At 35.4% G+C, this 21228-nt stretch overlaps 2 protein-coding genes across 3 annotated transcripts in view; both read right to left on the reverse strand.

The window, feature by feature from the left end:
- The window catches only part of salr (spalt-related), a 113855-nt gene that overhangs the window by 64138 nt on the left and 28489 nt on the right, over positions 1 to 21228 (reverse strand). The gene's annotated exons all lie outside the window — the stretch shown is intronic.
- On the reverse strand, positions 1881 to 20642 carry LOC142225070 (small ribosomal subunit protein eS4-like). Its single transcript, XM_075294845.1, has 2 exons — positions 20018 to 20642; positions 1881 to 2118 (listed from the first exon to the last, which is right to left on the reverse strand). The coding sequence occupies exons 1-2, from the start codon at positions 20617 to 20619 to the stop codon at positions 1881 to 1883; spliced, it is 840 nt and encodes a 279-aa protein (XP_075150960.1). The 5' UTR covers positions 20620 to 20642.

Here is a 21228-nt window from a genome sequence, read left to right on the forward strand (position 1 = left end):
CTGTCTCCGGAGTCGACTCCAGGAATACTGTTAAAATCTCATTTTAACAGTATTCCAATTGTAATTTTAAGGTGTATTGTTCCGAAAATAGACCGATATAATATTCTATTTTGCCATATGTGTTTATATGTCCAAAAGTGCTCTAATTTTAATTTTTGATATGACTCGACAACAAATCTCAGCATTTTATGGATGTAAAGAACTCTACATTTTAATTTCAGGCCCATAAATTAAAATACGACACAAGACTACGAGTATATAGAGACCACATAAAAATATGGGTAGATAACAACAATCTCCAGCATATGAATTTATTGAAACAAAAAATTTCAAAAAATAATTAGGCATTTTATAAAAAATAAATCTATATAAAAAAGAAAAATACACAAAAATCAAAATTTCGGGCCAATCAGATAGCATGTTTAGATGTTAAAAATGTAATGTGTCGGATATATAAAACAAACATAAACTGCCATAAATTAGGACGGGCGGAATTTTAAATAACCACTACCATACAACAGGTGACAGGAATAGCTGGACAGTTATGCACTGAAAAAAAAGCATACTCGGTTCCAAAGATTTTGTCTTTACTTTAAAAAATTTGGTATTGATTCCGAGCCAAAGAAGCGGAGAATACAAGTAAGGATACTTTTAAGACACAATTCTCTGCAAAAAGACAACAAATTTAAAGACACTTTCATTAAATTTAAAGAATTTTTCTTAATTATTAAAGTCAAGTTGACCTTAGCCTATAAATTTTTTCTTTCATGTTAATATACCCATTTTTAAGTCAAATCGCTTAATTATAAGGACAATACGACTTCATTGAAAAGTTTATCGACTTTTGGACAAGGAAAATAACTTTATTTTAGAGAAATGTGTCTTCTATGCTAAACAAAATTTGTATTCGTATTTTAAACACATGAAATCTTTGACCTCACGACAATATTTTTTTCAGTGTGAATATTGTTTCTATAGAAGTAAAATGGTGAAACATCGATTTATAAATGGTCCATCAGTTATGGACATTAGAGGCTATTAATTTAATGAAACAAACGTTCTCCCAAAAGACCGCCTCAGATGGTACGTTGGCAGAAGTTTAATTTAAAATTACAGCTTCCAAGGACGTCGGGTGTATATGGAGATTTCTCAAGTATTTATCTCCATATACAAAATCTGAACCGACGGGAAATTTCCGCATTTATTTATGGATATCAAATAACTCAAAATTTCTGACAAATCTTATGAAAATTTTAGACTGGGAAAAATTTCTTAAAACAAATCGGAGATGGGTTTATATGTAGGTGCTATATCACAAAATTGTACGGTATGACCCATCTTCGAACTCGACATGCCCGCCAAAAATTGAGAACGTTAGGTTCTACTGCTATATTGCCTTAAAAGTTTACCTTTATCAAGAGTATATATAGGGTTAAAAATCGATAGTTTAATATGTTAAAAATGGAATATACAATGCATCAATTCAGTCCATATTCTAGTATAACCTACTCTTTATATCATCGTGAAATTTCACCCATATAAATACACTTTTGAATGGCCTGAAATCCAGTACTTCGTTTTTCGTTGTTCGATTAAAAACCCTAGTCGAATCTAATTTGTCGAAACATTGCTTTAGTTACGAAGATATGAAGTGTTTTTCAAATTTTGTTTCGCCGGAGTCGGTGTCGAGCAAAATGTATACGACTTCGGCTCCGACTCCAGAAAAATCTTCAGACTCCGACTCCGGCTCCGATTCCACAGCCCTGTTTAGAACTATGTTTATTAGTATATAAAACTGTGCACCATAATTCCTTAACATTTACATTCATTGCAAAGTTGTTATGTCTTCCCATCCAATCGTATGCTGTCTTCATGATTCTTCATGACTTTCTCACATATTCTAAGAAAATGTCTAAAATGCAAAGTGCACAAGTTCCCATGGAGGGCGTACAACCAACAATAAGAATGGCCATGGAACCAAGACAGTAGCAACTTAAAATTATGATGGCTCCCACTTCATCAATATTCAATGAAGAAGAATAATTAAAGTGATTTCCCTTGCATGATGATATCAGTAAGTTAGGGCTGGTGCGGAATGAAAATTGTGGTAAATAATTTCTAAACGAGAAAACCAGTATAAAACATTCTCATCACAGATATTTAAACAGCAGTTTAAGTTTAGTTTTATTTTCCATATTCATTTGTATACAAATAAGGTTTATCTTATCCATTGAAATTTTTACTCCTAACAGTCTGTAGATTTTTTCTAGGATTAAAGATTTATTAATTAAATTGTAAAATAATTTGGCCAGCCCAGCCTATTTTTCTTTAAATTTCTAATACGATATCGCTACACTTATTCTCATTTGATTTAAACAGCAAATTCACATTTCAATAAATATCAGGCGAGGTGATGAAGGTTAGCTCTAAATTAATCTTTATAACTCATATGCTAGGGATGAATAAACTGTAGATCTATGATATAAATGTCGCAAGTAGGATTATTTTCGCCATGTCTGTGTACTGAAAAATATTGACTTAATATGAAAGATTATGCAAACTAAATTTTAGGACTCGAAATTTCAGGACCAAGGGAAAAGGGTTACATATCCTCTAGATCATGCTAGGGAACCACCGTGGTGCAATGGTTAGCATGCCCGCCTTGCATACACAAGGTCGTGGGTTCGATTCCTGCTACGAGTATTAACGAATATTTTCATCGTATTAATGAATATGTTTCGTTATATCAATGAAAAGTTTACGTTGGCTTAATTTTTACGAAATTTTCTTTGTGTGTACGATTTGGCGCCAACGATTTTTTTCTTAATTTTTACTACTTTTTGGGATGTAGTTAAAAACTACACCAGGGCATTAAATTTTCCTTGTTTTAACAACGCTTTGTGGAAACCTCAAAATATGGAGTAAAATTTTGTTATATTTTCGCACGAAATAGTTGATTCTTTATTTGTGTTTTGTGTAGCGATAAAAATAAAAATCTATTCACACACAAATAAATTTCGATTTAAAAATCGTTATTATAACAGATGCTGTAAAAACATTTCGTGTTCTAAATTTAATTAAAATTATCCTAATCTAAGGAAAATGTTCTTTAATTCAAAGACAAATGGCAAAGATTCTTGTCCTAAATTTAATGAAAAAAAAAAAAGGAAATGTTATAAGCTTTCCTGTAGTTTAAATTTCTTAATTTTAAAGAAATTCTTCCCTAATGTTGTGTAAATTGCGTGACCTAAAATGCAGGTGGCATAAACTTTGATATTGTTGGTATAGGTCAGTAAAATGTCATTATACGATTTATTATTTAATTGCCATTTATTGATTTGGCATTTTATAGCTCATGGATATTTTATCCCAGTACTTATTAGAGGATCATCGTTGAAAGTCAACGCCATCACAACCACCATCAACCGATTACATGCTTCTTATAATTTACATACGTCTCATATATGCAAGTCCATATCCTTAAGACTCATATATACTTCGATTTCTTTTCTTTTGCATAAACAATCCATGTTTTTCCACTTCGTTTTTTTGTCGTTGGTTAGTTACTTTGGCTTTAATATCGTTTGCAGCCATCGTTGCCATTGCGTCGTCTTTTTCTTCTTCGTCATTGTGGTCGTCAACATTTTATGTTTCCATTCAACAAAATGTCTTCTATAATGAATTTATTATGCTGTTTAATAAACTCCAAATGAAAATGAGGAGATGGTAACAAAAAATACACCGAACAAAGCCTGAAAACAATGCAAACTGCAAAAAAAATGTTTATGAGTTGTTTGGTATCATTTTCATATAATTTCTACCTCACTTCTGGCCTCCCGCATTGAATAAATTCTCATACTGAGCATATTGGGAACTTTAAGTAGGAGATATTTGTATACGAAACAGTGAAATGGGACGAAATGGGAATGAAATTGAATATATTTTATCTCACGAACATCTAAGAACAAAAAGATATATCCCACGAGAAAGAGTTTTAAGTATCACTGAACTGCTTTTGTTGCTGCAACTCCTTAAAATCCAAATCACAACCGTCTACAATTCCTGTATGGCGTTTTCGTCCCTAGTGAAAACTTTTCTGGTCTAATCAATCAAAGTAAATTCCCTGGTTGGATAATTATCTTTAATACAAGGAATCAGTCGGGTATGATTAAGGAGGACATCCTTAAATTCATTCAAATCCATCTGACCGCGAATCAGTATTCATACGGACTTAGGGAATAGAGCCCAGATTTTCGTACTGCTAACTAAAAAATCAACTTTTATACTGAAAACACAGTCTGTGTTAGATCAACCTAGGTTAGGTTAAGTGGCAGCCCGATGTATCAGACTCACTTGGACTATTCAGTCCATTGTGATACCACACTTCTCTCTTATCACAGAGTGCTGCCCGATTCCATGTAAAGCTCAATGATAAGGGCCCTTCTTGTTATAGCCACTTAGAGAAGCATTGAAACTCTCAGCATTATTGTCACCTGCATTACTGAGGTGGGATAATCCACCGCTGATAAACTTTTTGGTGTTCGGTCGAAGCAGGAATCGAAGCCACGACTTTGTGTAACCATTGCACCACGGTGACTCAACCTAAATGCACCCACAGTTCGATTCAAGTTCTGCGATATTGAATGTTGAAAGGGTAGACTAATCGCTCTGACAATAAGGGAACGATTAGGGTTCACGAGTCCTAACGGCGTTTCCCATTGCGGTGAAACCACGTAGAGACCCAGCAAAAACTCTCATTACCCGGTAATCTTGTAGGTAAGCCGTTTTAAAAAATAATAACCACTTATTAATTGGCATCGCTCCGGATTACATTTACATACGCATGTCCTAGGAGGAAAGTACTTCTCCCCAGGCATACTTTCGGCCATGAAATAAGTAGTGCTTTTAAAGCATATAATAACCTAATATGTAATTACTTATTCGTAGATACACCAAAGCTTGTAAAATAGCCACTTATTGTCTCAGGCAACCAAATCTCGAAAATATTGATTTCTATCGCCGATTACAATGGATCAAAATATGGCGAGTAATGCTGTAATAGGAGCACTACACCAAGAAAAAAGTGCCTTCGAAACTAAAGGAAAAAAATATTCATCAATTTGGATTAGCCATTTTATTTGGATTAAGTTAAATAACACTTTCAGTTTAACTGAAAATGTACACTTGACGAGAGTCGACTTTTCTTATGTATTTTGATCTGCTGAATTCGAAAAAAAATGTTTAAAGTTTTTGAGATATCCTGTTATTTTTATTTTTTCGCTCTTTTATCTATAAACAAATTATAGCTCGAGTTAAAAATGTCCGATTATATCGTTGTTGGTACTTAAATGAAAGGTATTAAGATGACGAATAATCGTGTATAATTGGATCTGTGATAAGTTAAGTGGTTCAAAAATGTTCGATGCGTAAAGCCAAATTTAAAAAAAATTTACAAAGGACCTTTTCCGCCAGAAAATTATAAACCATTGAAAAACGTGTGGAAGAGAAGTTCATGATCGTATAGATGATACTCTAACGTAAGTAATAAGATCAACTAGAAGAAAAATGACCGAAAAATGTCGTTCCATAAAAAAAATTAAATCTTTTTCGAATTCAGCAGATCAAAATACATAAGAAAAGCTGCCTTTCATTAAGTGTACATGCATTTTTTATTTTTTTGTAAACTAGTGTTGTTGTGTGAAATAGTAAAATTTACTTGCTTCAGTAAAAAAATCCTAAACTGAAAGCAGTTAAATAGTTCATTAACTAGAATAAGGCATGGCATTTTACTAATACCGTTTTCTTCGCGGGGTATAAGAATTTACTACTGAACAAGAAAATTTTAATCACTGATAACAAAGCATTCGTAAAAAATGAACAAAAACCGAACTAAAACTAAAACCAAATTTAGTAAAATTTCTTATAAAATGATAACTCTGAATTCCTTTATTATAGAAAGCTTATCATACATACGAATAACACTTAGCATAGAAAAATATTTCAGTTCATTCGTACTAAGAAGTATTCAATCCTTTCAATTCTATTTTATTAAGCCAACTGCCTAAAATTTTGAGAATAACAATTCGAAAATTATTAGGCATTATATTTATTTTTGTCATTACAAGTAAGTCATTATAACTCACCGCAATGTAATGCAACGTGTAATGGCAGCTTTACTCCTGGTAATTCCAATTGTAATGAGATGTGGTAACCTAGTTTTTGCTGGGGAAGCTTTGAAACAACCGGATCGGATGAAATTTGTTCCTTATCGGTTTGGTCGATTTATATGTTATGAGAGCTATGTATAATTATGGACCGATATTGACCAATTTTTGTGAGGTTGTTAGGAGCCATATACTTGCGTCGCGTACAAATTTTCAAGTGAAATTAGGGTCGATTTATATGGGGACAGTACCTAAAATTAGTCCGACAAGTTTCAAGTTTGTACCAAGTTATATGTTATATATTGTTTCATGCGGAAGTTAGCTGGTTTCGGTCGGAAGTATCATGTTTCCTTCGGAAGTTAGCGTGATTTCCACAGACAAACGAAAGGACGGACATGGCTAAATCGACTCAGGGTTCCACCACGACCCACATTATATATACTTTATGGGGTTTGAGAGCAATATATTGGTGTGTTACAAACGGAAGGACAAAGATAGTATAGGGATGACACAAGTCAAGCATACAAATATTTTGAAGTATTTTTTTATAATTTTTAGTTTTTGCCAAAAATGTGTCCTTTTATTTAATATATCTAATAATGGTTAAGAGTTTTAAACTTATTTAACAATTTCGACCCACCCTAAAAGAATTAAATTCAATTCCAGCAACTGGTTGTGATCTGCAGTTTTCCGTATTGGCCGTTTTTGCTTTGTTGATGATGGCGACCACGTCAACAACTCTGTAAAAATGTTTCGTTTAAGCGCCACACTTTTGCCAGTTAGTTTTTTTTTGCATTTGTCGTTGGAGTTACCAGACAAGAAAGCAAAGGGATAACCAACGAACTTATAGACCATAAGTTTAGTTGGTCAAAACTGCCGGTATGAAAATTATTCATTTGCCATTGTTGCCAACATAAGAAATATATGGTGAAAATAGTATGAAATGGAATATCGGATGGCTCAGAAATGGGAAGGAATCCTAATGGATAGAAGAAATTCATTAGAGAAGATAATTAAAAATATTTATTTGAAGAATTTTTCACAATTATTAAAGACAAGTTGACCTTAGTCACACAAACTTTTCATTCATTTTAAGATAACCATTTTTAAGGCGAATCACTTAACTATAAAGACATAACGACTTTATCGACTTTTGGACAAAGAAAAAAAATGATATCAGAGAAATGCGTCTTTTATGCTAAAGACATGAAATCTTTGGCCTCACTACAATATTCTTTCAGGGCTGCCACTTTAACCTAACCTTATCACAATGGATTGAATAGACTAAGTGAGCCTGAAACTTAATCGGGCTGCCACTTTAACCTTTTTCAGTGCATATGAAAAATTTAAACGAATTAAATAAAAGGGTTTTCGTTACAATTTTCTAGGAAACAAGAATTTGTCTAGTCATCCAAGCATTAAAGATATTACGCACAAAAGCAAAATGTTATTTTTGGACAGGGAAATGGAAATGGAATTGGGGAAACATTTTTGTCGCAATCATATTATTTTCTTCCTTTAGATAAGGTTCTTTAACGTGGGTTTTGTATGCACACCAACGTAGTCTATAAATAGAACTGCTTGACTTTATGGGTTGCTTGTATTTTTAAGGGCTGTAGCGATTATTTTACATTGCCCAGTGGATAGTGTCGAGGCTTACAAACTGCATGGCCTCCGATTCGATTCCCACTCTGGACGAAAGGAAACTTTATATGCACTACGTAAAGGTCACTATTAAATTTAATCCATGGTGGTGCGTATATAAGAATTGGCCCGGCCGGTGTTTATAATTTCGCCTGATTTATAATTTGATCCATGACATTCACAAATGTCAAAGTGCTTACTACTTTTTGTTTTTTTTTTTCACTTGATTACTGTGCAGAAGCTTTACAAATATGAGTGGTTATCACATAGACAACTTTACCAAATTTATGTCTTACTTAGTTGTTTAAAATTATATGGTTTTACAAACCAAGCAATAACTCATCTTGGGCAAATAGGAAACCTTCCCTTTTACGCTACACAGCCAAGGAAATAAACATTTTGTACTTGTTGTTGTTACTGAAATATAGGCAAATTTTTTTCAACTATAATTTTTATTATGAAGTCTTTTGTAGTTCGAATTTTCGTTAAGGTACACTTTTGCATAAATCCATAACCTTACAAATAGCTGGAGAGTAACAATATAAAAAAGACCCTACAAAATGGGCGACCATTTTGTCCAGTAAGTTGAGTTCAGCACAAAGCACTTTTGACATGGCAAAGTAACCTAGGTTTCTCAGCAAACAGGCATGAGCCTTTATGACTAGAGTTCATACCAGAGTGTTCACGAATCAATGATGAACGAAGAAAAGATAATGTATTTATACACTGGAAAAAAGACGATAGCTATGTTTAATATCATCTAACCGTAATAAAGTTTGGCAGACGGAAAAGAATTCCATTGAAGGTCAAAATTACACTGAAAAAAATATTGTCGTGAGGTCAAAAATGTCATGTCTTTAGAATACGAATGCAGATTTTGTGCTTAGCATAGAAGACGCGTTTCTCTAATATAAATTTTTTTTCCTTGTCCAAAAGTCGATCAACTTTTCAATGAAGTCGTATTGTCCTTATAATTAAGTGATTTCACTTAAAAGTGGCTATCATAAATATGAAAGAAAAATTTTTGGGCTAAGGTGACGTGACTTTAATAATTCAGAAAAATTCTTTAAATTTAATGAAATTGTCTTTAAATTTGTTGTCTTTTTGCATCTTGACTACAAAGCCAAAAATCGTTTAAATATAGGACATGTTTTTCAACACTTTATTTTAAAGACGTTTTTTACTTGAATCATAGCATAATTTCTACTGGAAGTCGAGTCTTAATTTGGAAAATAAAGTTGTCGTTAACTCGTTTTAAAGGACTTTAATAGCATATGAAGAAAAAAGCTGAATAAGCGAAAAATTAAAATTTGCTTCCTACACGCAGAGAAGGAATATGATCACCTCAAACATGGTTAGGTTAGGTTAGGTTAAAGTGGCAGCCCGATTAAGATTCAGGCTCACTTAGACTATTCAGTCCATTGTGATACCACATTAACTAAAAGTACCTATTACATATGGGCACTTCTAGTTTTAACCGCTGAACCTTCTTGATTATTTTTCTTTGTTGAACCAACCAGATTGTTCCAAAAACATTAGCAGACTGCTTAAGTTAACGTTTTCCAGATCCGCCAGTAATCTGAAGCTATATGCTCCTAAAAGTTGCTTGCGCTTTACACAAAATGCAGGACACTCACACAAGAGGTGTTTAATTGATTCTTTTTCCTCCGCATCATGACAGCCCATACAATAGTCATTATACTTCGCGCCAATAGTTTTTGCAAAATCGCCTATCAGGCAGCGACCCGTTATAGCAGATATCAGGAGTGATATCTGACGTCTCGAGAACATTAGCATATCTAGTGTGCGGTTTAAGTTGAAATGGGGCCATATTTGCTTGGTGTCGTTACAACCCTTGCAATTCTCCCATCGAACATTTGCCATCCTAACAGCCTTCTCACGCAGCATGAGCTTGCAGGTAGCTAGGGGCATACCAACAAATTCTAGTTCCCCTGGAATATGTAAGGTAGTCCCTAGCCTTGCCAACTCATCCGCTTCGCAGTTCCCCGGTATGTTCCTATGGCCAGGCACCCATATTAGGTGAATATTGTACTGCTCAGCCATCTCATTGAGAGATTTGCGGCAGTCGATGGCCGTTTTCGAGTTGAGGAACACAGAGTCCAAGGATTTTATTGCAGGTTGACTGTCTGAGTATATATTAATGCCAATATTTGTTGGAACATTACTTCTCAGCCAATTCGCCACCTCTCTTATTGCTAATATTTCAGCCTGAAAAACACTACAGTGATTAGGTAATCTTTTCGCTATTCGAATTTCCAGATCTTTAGAATATACTCCGAACCCCACTTGTCCATTCAATTTGGAGCCATCAGTATAGAAATCTATATATCTTTTATTCCCCGAGGTCTGTGTACACCACGCCTCACTGTTGGGAATTAGAGTTTCAAACTTTTTGTCGAAAAGTGGTTTTGCCAGGGTATAATCCACTACGTTAGGCACATCTGGCAATATTTTGAGGACCGAACTATGACCGTACATTTTTTCCGACCACAGCGATAGCTCGCGCAACCGCGCAGCCGTTGTTGCAGCTGACTGTTTGGCCAAAATGTCTAAAGGCAATAGATGTAGCATGACATTAAGGGAGTCTGTTCCTGTCTTACTAAATGCGCCTGAGATACATAAGCTCGCCATACGCTGAACTTTATCTAAACAAGTCAGTTTCTGAAGTGCCGGCCACCAGACTACAACACCATATAGCATTATAGGTCTAACTACTGCAGTGTATAGCCAATGCACAATTTTTGGTTTTAGTCCCCACTTTTTCCCTATTGCCTTTTTGCACGAGTACAAAGCTACCGTGGCTTTTCTCGCCCTCTCTTCAATATTAAGCCTAAAATTCAGCTTCCTGTCCAAAATAACGCCAAGGTATTTTGCACACTCACCAAAGGGAATTTCAGTACCCCCTAATGAAATGGGCCTAACCGTGGGAGTTTTACGATCTCTGCAGTACATGACTAGTTCTGTCTTTGCTGGATTTACACCAAGACCATTATCTTTCGCCCATTTCTCAGTCATCCGGAGAGCTCTCTGTATAATATCTCTGATTGTGGATGGGAATTTTCCCCTGACTGCTAGCGCCACATCATCTGCGTATGCCACCACTTTTATCCTTTCTTTTTCTAGGGAAACCAGAAGGTTGTTTATAGCAACATTCCAAAGAAGAGGTGATAGAACTCCTCCTTGGGGAGTGCCTCTGTTCACATACCTTTGTATGTTTGCTTGCCCTAGTGTGGCTGAAATACGTCTCTTTATTAGAAGTTCGTCTAACAGCCTAAGTATACCTGGATCAACATTCAGAGTTGTCAGTCCATTTAATATCGAGCTCGGATGGACATTATTGAACGCCCCTTCGATGTCTAGAAACGCCACGATTGTGTATTCTTTGACAGATAGTGAGCTTTCAATAAAGCTGACTAGTTCATGCAATGCGGTCTCAGTAGACCTGCCCTTCGAGTATGCATGCTGTCGTTTCGAGAGCAAACTTGAATCCACGCTATTTCTAAGATACATGTCTATCATCCTCTCCAGGGTCTTAAGTAGGAATGAGGATAAGCTGATTGGTCGAAAATCCTTCGCACTCGAGTGAGAGGCTTTTCCTGCTTTAGGTATGAAGACGACTTTTCACCCAAAATATACATTTTGCTCTTGAAACATGTTTGAGGATATCATATTCCTTCTCTGGGTGTAGAAGCAAGTACACAAATCCCACATTTAAAAGAGAATTGTGACTTAAAAGTGGCCTTACTTACTTCTTTGGCTCGGAATCAATATTAAAATTTTTAAAGTAAAGACAAAATCTTCGGGATCGCAAATTACAAATGGATGATATTCCGACAAAATAAATATAACAGACTGAATATAATAAGAAGTATAAATAAAAGTCATTTAAACATTTTATAAACGATTATAAATATACTTCAAAGTAACCAATATTTTATTTATAAAAAAATAAAACTTTAAACTAAAGATGCAAAATACTCAAAATAAATACTAACTTATTTTTAAAGCTTTTTTATCTTTAATCCAAAGATTCAATGTCTCAGTTGTTGTAAAGATTATTTCTTTAAATTAAAAATGTTTTTCTTTACTTTAAGGAAAATTTGCCTCACTTTAAAGCAGGGATCCGGAGCGGAGCGTGGAGCGGAGCGGAGCAAGCCCTTTTTTTGCCGGAGCGGGAGCGGAGCGGGAGCGGCATTTCTAAAATCCGGAGCGGAGCGGGAGCGGAGCGGTTTCCAAATGAAAAACCGCTCCGCTCCGAATAAAATATTACTTGAATGAAATGTGTAACTTTGAAATTACACTGTGTAGGTAATTTCAAATTTAGCTAGTACTTAGCGTAGTGTGAGTAAACGTTTAAAATGTACGATATGTATTTTTGTACGTACGTACATTGGGAAAAACACAACGTTTTTTTAGTAATTGTTTTCAAAAACGGCAAATGTCAAAATATATATCTAGTATGTGTTGTAAAAGTAACAACAGTACTTTCGATCAATTTCATCCCGTATTACTACAAAGATGTTTGTAATGAACGTCAAATAAATGCAATTAAACGATCTTATTTATATTTAATTTTTTAGTTTTCTGCACTGAAAAAAATATTGTCGTGAAGTCAAAGATTCCATGTCCTTAGAATAAGAATGCAAATTTTGCTTAACATGGAAGACGTATTTCTCTAAAATAAAGTTTTTTATACCCATCACCATAGAATGGTGACGGGGGTATAATAAGTTTGTCATTCCGTTTGTAACACATCGAAATATCGATTTCCGACTATATAAAGTATATATATTCTTGATCAGGGAGAAATTCTAAGACGATATAACGATGTCCGTCTGTCCGTCTGTCTGTCCGTCTGTCTGTCTGTTGTAATCACGCTACAGTCTTCAATAATGAAGCAATCGTGCTGAAATTTTGCACAACCTCGTCTTTTGTCTGCAGGCAGGTCAAGTTCGAAGATGGGTTATATCGGTCCAGGTTTTCATATAGTCCCCATATAAACCGACCTCCCGATTTGGGGTCTTGGGCTTATAGAAATCGTATTTTTTATCCAATTTGCCTGAAATTTGAAATCTGAAGGTATTTTATAAAGAGGTGTGCCAAAAATGGTGAGTATCGGTCCATTTTTTGGTATAGCCCCCATATAGACCGATCTCCCGATTTTACTTCTTGGGCTAATAGAAACCACAGGTATTGTAGGACCACAACTACGTGTGCCAAAAATTGTAAGTATCGGTCCATATTTTGGTATAGCCCCCATATAGACCGATCTCCCGATTTTACTTCTTGGGCTTATAGAAACCGCAGTTTTTATTCAATTTACCTGAAATTGGAAATCTAGAGGTATTGTAGGACCACAAATACGTGTGCTAAAATGGTGAGTATCGGTCTATGTTTTGGTATGGTCCCCATATAAAACGACCTCCCGATTTGGGGTCTTGGGCTTATAGAAAGCGTATTTTTTATCCAATTTGTCTGAAATTGGAAATCTAGAGGTATTTTCGGACCATAAAGAGGTGTGCTGAAAATGGTGAGTATCGGTCCATATTTTGGTATAGCCCCCATATAGACCGATTTCCCGATTTTACTTCTTGGGTTTCTAGAATCCGAAGTTTTTATCCTATTTGTCTGAAATTGGAAATCTAGAGGTATTTTCGGGTCATAAAGAGGTGTGCCGAAAACGGTGAGTAGCGGTCCATGTTTTTGTATAGCCCCCATAAGAACGATCTCCCGATTTAACTCCTTGGGTTTCTAGAAACCGTAATTTTTATCTGATTTGCCTGAAATTGTAAATATTCTGGTATTTTAGGCTCGGTCCATTTGGTAATGCCTCCATATAGACCGACTTCACTTGAATTGCTTGAATATTTAAGATTTCAAATCAAGACGTTATTTTATAATTTTCTTGCATACTTACAAGAGATGTTAATGATTCCTCTAAAACTCAAACAAAAATGGTTCTTATAAATCCAGAATTTGATATAGTCCTCATAGGTGAAATCTTTAAATTTATCTTCGGGAAGTGTCCTCAAGTCCTCAAGCCCTCCTAAAATTTCAAAGGAAACCCTAATATTTGGTCCATGGTGGTGGGTATTTAAGGTTCGGCCCGGCCGAACTTACTGCTGTATATATTTGTTTTCTTGTCCAAAAGGCAATAAACTTTTGAATGAAGTTGTAATGTCCTTATAATTAAGTGATTTTACTTAAAAATGTGTATCATAACATGAAAGATAAAATTTTTGACTTTAATAATTAAGAAAAATTCTTTAAAATTAATAAAATTGTCTTTAAATTTGTTTCCTTTTTGCATCTTGCCTACAAAGCAAAAAATCGTTAAAAAATAAGACATGTTTTTCAACACTTTATTTTAAAGACGCTTTTTACTTGAAACAGCATAATTTCTACTGGAAGTCGAGTCTTAATATGGAAAAAAAAATAACTCGTTAACTCGTTTTTAAATAACAACTGACGAAAAAAATCTAAAAAAATGAAAAATTAACATATGCTTCCTTTAATGAAGTCAAAATGGATTTAATATTTCTGAAAAAATCTTCAAAATTAATAAAATATTTCAACACATTGTTTTAAAGTCATTATACCCTAAACCACATAGTGGTTAGGGTATAACAAGTTTGATCTGCCAAAAAATGTGCCTACAAGAAATATTGATTTAGACCCCATAAAATATATACCGATCGACTCAGAATCACCTCCTGAGTCGATCTAGCGCTTGGCGTCCGTCCGTCCATCCGTCCGTCTGTCCATGTATTTGTTGTTCACAGGATTTCGGTCGCAATTATTAACCGATTTTGATGAAATTTGGTACAGGGAGTTTTTTTGGGCACAAGGACGAACGTTACTGAATTTGGAAGAAATCGGATCAAATTTAGATATAGCTCCCATATATATGTATTGCCCGATTTCGACAAATGATGTCACGTTGCACTTTTTTTACTAACCGATCGTCGTCAAATTTAGCACAAAATAATCTTCTGTATCACCCTTTAGGTCTGAAAATTTCATCGAAATCGGTTCAGATTTAGATATAGGTCCCATATATATGTATCGCCCGATTTTGTCAAATTAGGTCATAAAACCCTTATTTATCAACCGATCTTACTCAAAGTTGGCGAAATGTAATCTTCTATAGTACTAACTATATGTGCAAAAAATCATCGAAATCGGTTCAGATTTAGCTATAGCTCCCATATATGTACCGCCCGATTTTTCTAAATAAAATAAAACTCAATTGAACAAATAATACAATGTTTGTACTATAATTTTCTCGAAGAGGAGCGGAGCGGAGCGATTTTTTTTTCTCGGAGCGGAGCGAGGAGCGGAGCGGTTTTTTTTTCTCCGGAGCGGGAGCGGAGCGGAGCGAAAAAAATGGACCGCTCCGGATCCCTGCTTTAAAGACATACATACTTTAAAAAAATTTCAAAGATTCGTGTCTTAAATTTAAAGATTTTTTTCAATTCAAAGATTATAAACTATCCTTTAATTAACATTTCTTTGTTTTAAAGAAATTTGTCCTTAATATTGTGTAAATTGCGTGTCCTACAACTGAGGTAAATATTTTTTTCAGTGTACTAAAGATTGTCATCAGCAATCGAATTATTTGGATAGTGGTAACAATACCCAATGGCAAGGTATATTAAACCTCCTTAATATTGTCTGCTAAATTGTATGTTAATCTATATATGGAGTCTATTTTTGATAAAAATACCTATGTAAACTAGAGGTGTGCACGTGACACGAAATTGTCGTGACTCACGAAAATTTTCGTGAGTCGTGCGTGAGTCGTGAGTTACGCTCATGACAACTGCGTGAGTGTGCGTGAGCGTGATTAACAAACCAAAATGTCGTGCGTGAATCACGAAAATAATATCTTCGTGAGTGTGCGTGAGAACTAATTACACTCACGAAAAGACTTAAATTCAATTACAATTTTAGTGACACGTGGGATGTTAAGAGTTTAATAATACTCTCGATTTTAATAATGCTCATGTTTTAAGACACTTCGGTAAGGTAAATTAATCATAAAATTCTTCGTGAGTCACGATATTTTTCGTGAGTCACGGTATTTTTCGTGAGTCACGACGTTTTCGTGCGTGAGTGTGCGTGAGTACAAATTTTCTTTTCGTGAGTGTGCGTGAGCATGAGTCCTACCAAAAAATATCGTGCGTGAGTGTGCGTGAGTATGATTTTTCAGTCGTGAGTGTGCGTGAGCGTGAGTAAACTATTACTCACGTGCTCACCTCTAATGTAAACCTCTTTATTTTCCTGATCCATAAATAATTGTCAACCGATATGAACCAATTTTCCCACCGTAATTAGAAGGCCAAATTTCAATTGGATCGTATAAAAATGTTTCCTTAATATGGTTTCGAAGTATATATGTTAATAAATATGGACCGATATGGGCATATACCTACATCACCAACCAAATTTCAACCGGATCGGATGTAATTTACTCTTCAAAAGAGGCCCTGGTGGGGATCGGTTAATATTGCGGCTATATATAACTATAGATCGATATGGACCAATTTTAAAATGGTTTTTAGATGGCATATTACGTACCGGAGTCCAACCTGAACGGATAAAATTTACTACTCCACGAGGTTCTGGAGGTCAAATCTGGGGATCGATTTATATTACTACTATTATTATTGCAATTTCTTTCAGTGTATTTATAATTTTGCTGTTGTGTTTGTTGTTGTTGCATGCAAACATTGCAAACAATTAAAATCATATGAAATGTACATAAATTATTCATGCCCTCAACAATGGCTACATCAGCCGCCGTAGCTGCAACAACATTGGCGGTCACAATATCAGCAACAACAAAAAAACGGCTAAGGCACCAGCAACAACAATCTTAATCTAAAGTGGACAATCTCGATATATGCAAAAACGGCAAATTTTCATACATTCAAGTTTGCAGGCCTCACTAACACACATAGAAATGTTTGATATGTATATGCATATATTTACATGTGTGTGTTAGTAAATAAAGATAAGATGGAATGAATATAAAACGAAGCCAATAAAAATCGAATGACCACAAAGTGACCCCACGACAAAACCGAATCGAAAAACAAACATGGTGCATTTTTATGATTAAAGCCAAAGAAGCAATCAATGACTTGATCCAAATATTCAAGTTTCCTCCTCATTCACTCTCAAATCGTGGGTTCACTCAGTTAGATAGTCAGTCCATTGCGTCTGCGCATTTGATATTGTTTTTGCTTTTTTTTTTCAACAAAACTCAATGCGTTACTATCACCAGAGATGGGACAAATTTTTTGGCAAATATAGAGAGGATATATATCAATTTGTATATACAAAGTCAGGTTGTATATACCATGCGATCTTAAGACTTTAGTTGTCATAACTGTTAACTTTTCATTTTTGAGTTTTAATTGTAACGTAGTAATAAATAAATAAAACAAGTAAGTGAAATCTAAAGTCACACTGAAAAAAAGCATACCCGTTTCCAAAGATTTTGTCTTTACTTTAAAAAATTTGATATTGATTCCGAGCCAAAGAAGCGGAGAATACAAGTAAGGACACTTTTAAGACACAATTTTCTTTTAAAATCGGGTTTTGTGTACTTGCTTCTAGGAAGCAAATTTTAATTTTTCGCTTTTTCAGCTTTTTTTTCTTCATATGCTATCAAAGTCCTTTAAAAACAAGTTAACGACGACTTTATTTTCCAAATTAAGACTCGACTTCTACTAGAAATTATGCTGTGTTTCAAGTAAAACACGTCTTTAAAATAAAGTGTTGAAAAACATGTCCTATATTTGAACGATTTTTTGCTTTGTAGTCAAGATGCAAAAAGACAACAAACTAAATTACTTCTTTTATCAAGCTCGCATTTCGGCACGGAGCAGTGTTCTGCAATTTTGGGATGAACGTCGAGCACACCCTCTGTATGAGCTGGCATGTGTAGTTCTAGGTGTTCCAGCTACACAAGTGAGTGTAGAGCGGAATTTTTCTGCTCTTAAACATATATATAATCACTTACGCTGCCGCCTAACGGAAACATACTTTTAATTAATCTAAACACAAAATCTAAATAATTAATTTTTACTACTATTTGTTATGTATAGCAAGAAATACTTTTTTGCTTTTTTTTGTTTTTCTTTTATAATACAACTATTGAAGTAAGTTTTTTTGTTTTCGTAAAATAAAACTCAATTGAACAAATAATACAATGTTTGTACTATAATTTTCTCGAAGAGGAGCGGAGCGTGTAGCGGAGCGGAGCGATTTTTTTTCTCGGAGCGGAGCGTGGAGCGGAGCGATTTTCTTTTCTCCGGAGCGGGAGCGGAGCGGAGCGAAAAAAATGGACCGCTCCGGATCCCTGGTCTAAACCAATTATCATGGCCTCGCTTGTGGACAATACATCCGTAAATAAACATAAATAAATCCGATCCGGCTGAAATTTGGTACATGGTGTTATTATATGGTCTCTAACAACCATGCGAAAATTGGTCCACATCGGTCCATAATTATATATAGCCCCCATATAAACCGATCATCAGATTTGACCTCCGGAGCCTCTTGGAAGACCCAAATTCATCTGATTCAGTTGAAATTTGGTACGTGGTGTTAATATAGGTCCTCAAACTCCCATGCAAAAATTGGTCGGTACCGGTCCCATATAAACCGATCCCCAGATTTGACCTCCAGAGCCCCTTGGAAGAGCAAAATTCTTCCCCTTCGGTTGAAATTTGGTACTTGATGTTAGTATATGGTATCCAACAACCATGCAGGAAATGGTTCCTATCAGCCCATAATTATATAAAGCTCCCACATGTACGTACCCATCTATATGCAAACATGCAAAAACCATTCCGGTTTCCAAATAAAATTCGGATTTCCGTCCCATATCAATACTTTGCTACCTGTCTAAGGCTTTTGAGAAGATATTGCACTTCCAAATGTCGGAATATCTTTACCGAGTGTTACTGTTGTCTGGTAGGCAGTCTGGGTTTCGTCCGAACCAGAGTTGCATCACTCTCTAGCTGAGGTTTCAGAATCGATGAGAAGAGATAATGATGACAACAAAGTTGGATTTCTTGTACTTTTAGGCCACTTTAAAGCGTTTGACTCTGTTGATAATCAAAATCTGGCCATGAAATTAAGGCGATTCTTTAAATTCTCATCGACTGCATTAAATCGTACCTTACACTCAAAAAAAAGTTTACTTGGATCCAAAGATTTTGACCTTCCTTTAAGGATTTTGGTATTGATTCCGAGCCAAAGATGCGGCTTCATTAAAATAAAGAAATTGCAGTTTAAAAATCCAAATTATAACAGATACTTCAAAGTAAAAAATGTTTTCTGAATTCCAAAAAAAAAAAAAAACTTCAAACCAAAGACGCTAAATCCTCAAAATAAGTCTTAGCCTATATTTGAAGCGTTTTTATCTTAAATCTAAAGTTTCAATATTTCAGTTAATTTAAGGACATTTTCTTTAAATAAAAAATGTGTTTCTTTACTTTTAGGAAAATTAGACTCAGTTCAAAGACTTGCGACTTTAACGAAGGGACGCAAATTTACAAAATTGGTGTCCTAAATTTTATGAAAAAAAATTTTGAAGCAAAGATTATAAACTTTATGTTAATTAAAATTTCATTATTTTAAAGGAATTTGACCTTAATATTTTGTAAATTTCGCATCCTAAAATTTAGGATTTCGTAATCTTTAATATCACGTAAATATTTGTTTCAGTGTGGGAGCTATATTCACGCGTGAATCAGTCGTGAACAAAATCCAAAGCAACTCTCGTGAATGTGGGTGAATGGGACTAAAATAAATATTTCGTACGTGAGCGTGTGCGAGAAATAAAACCGGTTCTTGAATGTGCGTGAATAAAATTTCTGCAAAATCACGCTCACGAAAATAATCAAAATTTAATACACACTCCTAAGTTAACTGAAATAAATTTGGCTCTCGAACTATATTCTATTTTTGAATTTTGTTACCTTTGCTGATTTCCGTTTGGCAAATATCGTGAATCTCGTGAATTTGTCGTGAATCACGTGAATTGTCGTGCATCGCGCGTGAACGTGAGTCTTTAAAAGTAATTCGTGAGTGAGCGTGCGTGAGTACTGATTTTCATTTCGTGAATGTGCGAGAGTGGGATTGGCTACCACACGCATCGTGCGTGAGCGTGCTTGAACAAATATTTTGCTTCGTGAATGTGTGTGAGTGTGAGTAAAATTTCTTCAGCAATGCTCAATTTGACACCCTTGCCCTTTGGCAAACTGATGTAGGGCTTGTTGCCCTTACCAATGATAAAGACATTGGTCAAGCGGGTCGCGAATACATTGCCTTGAGAGTCCTTAGTGTGCACGATATCGAAAGAACCAGGATGTCTTTCAGGGTTTACAACGGTACCGACACCACCCAAATTTCTACCTCCAGTGATCATGCATAAATTGCCAGAATCGAATTTGATGTCGGTGATTTTGCTAGAGGCAATATCAACTGGAACGGTATCGTTAGCCTGGATCAAAGGATCGGGATAACGGATAGTACGGCCGTCATGGGTAATAACGAATGGAACACCCTTGGCTCCCAATTGAGTATTCCGGACCTTGCACAATTTGTAGGCAGCTTCTTCATTTGAAATGCGATGAATGGTGAAACGACCCTTAATGTCATAGATTAAACGGAAATTTTCGCCGGTCTTTTCAATGGTGATGACATCCATGAAACCAGCTGGATAGGTAGGATCGGTGCGTACCTTACCGTGAACCATAATCAAACGCTGCATAACAATTTTGGTTAGTTCGGCACCGTTCACTTAGACTATTCAGTCCATTGTGATACCACATTGGTCAACTTCTCTTATTACTGAGTGCTGCCCGATTCCATGTTAAGCTCAATGACAAGGGACCTCCTTTTTATAGCCGAGTCCGAACGGCGTTCCACATTACAGTGAAACCACTTAGAGAAGCTTTGAAACCCTCAGAAATGTCACCAGCATTACTGAGGTGGGATAATTCACCGCTGAAAAACTTTTTGGTGTCCGGTCGAAGCAGGAATCGAACCCACGACCTTGTGTATGCAAGGCGGGCATGCTAACCATTGCACCACGGTGGGCGGCTAAACGTTTCAAATGCTTCTTAGGACCTCGCGCCATCTTGTAAGATGCGAAAAAAACTTTATGTTTCACTAGGGCATTCAGTTGAAGGCTTTTGTAATTCGCTCCGCTGCATGTTCAATATCCTGGTGTAATGGTTATCATACGAATTCCACCATAAGGTTTTAGAAGTACGAATAGCCAACTTTTGTAGCGATCTCAGGAGCGATCCTACCTGCCACTCAGATATGTTATCATTCATGAGGGGCCGAATTGAGCAACCTTTTTTCACAAAATAAT

Source organism: Haematobia irritans, chromosome 2 (assembly GCF_050003625.1).
Source record: "Haematobia irritans isolate KBUSLIRL chromosome 2, ASM5000362v1, whole genome shotgun sequence".
Taxonomy (NCBI): domain Eukaryota; kingdom Metazoa; phylum Arthropoda; class Insecta; order Diptera; family Muscidae; genus Haematobia; species Haematobia irritans.

Coding starts and splice junctions, on each gene's coding strand:
- LOC142225070 (XM_075294845.1), bottom strand. CDS start 20,619: ATGCAGCGTTTGATTATGGTTCACGGTAAGGTACGCACCGATCCTACC. Junction 2,119..20,017: donor GAAGCAAAATATTTGTTCAA/GCACGCTCACGC, acceptor TTTCTCGTTTAG/AAATTATTTACCACAATTTT.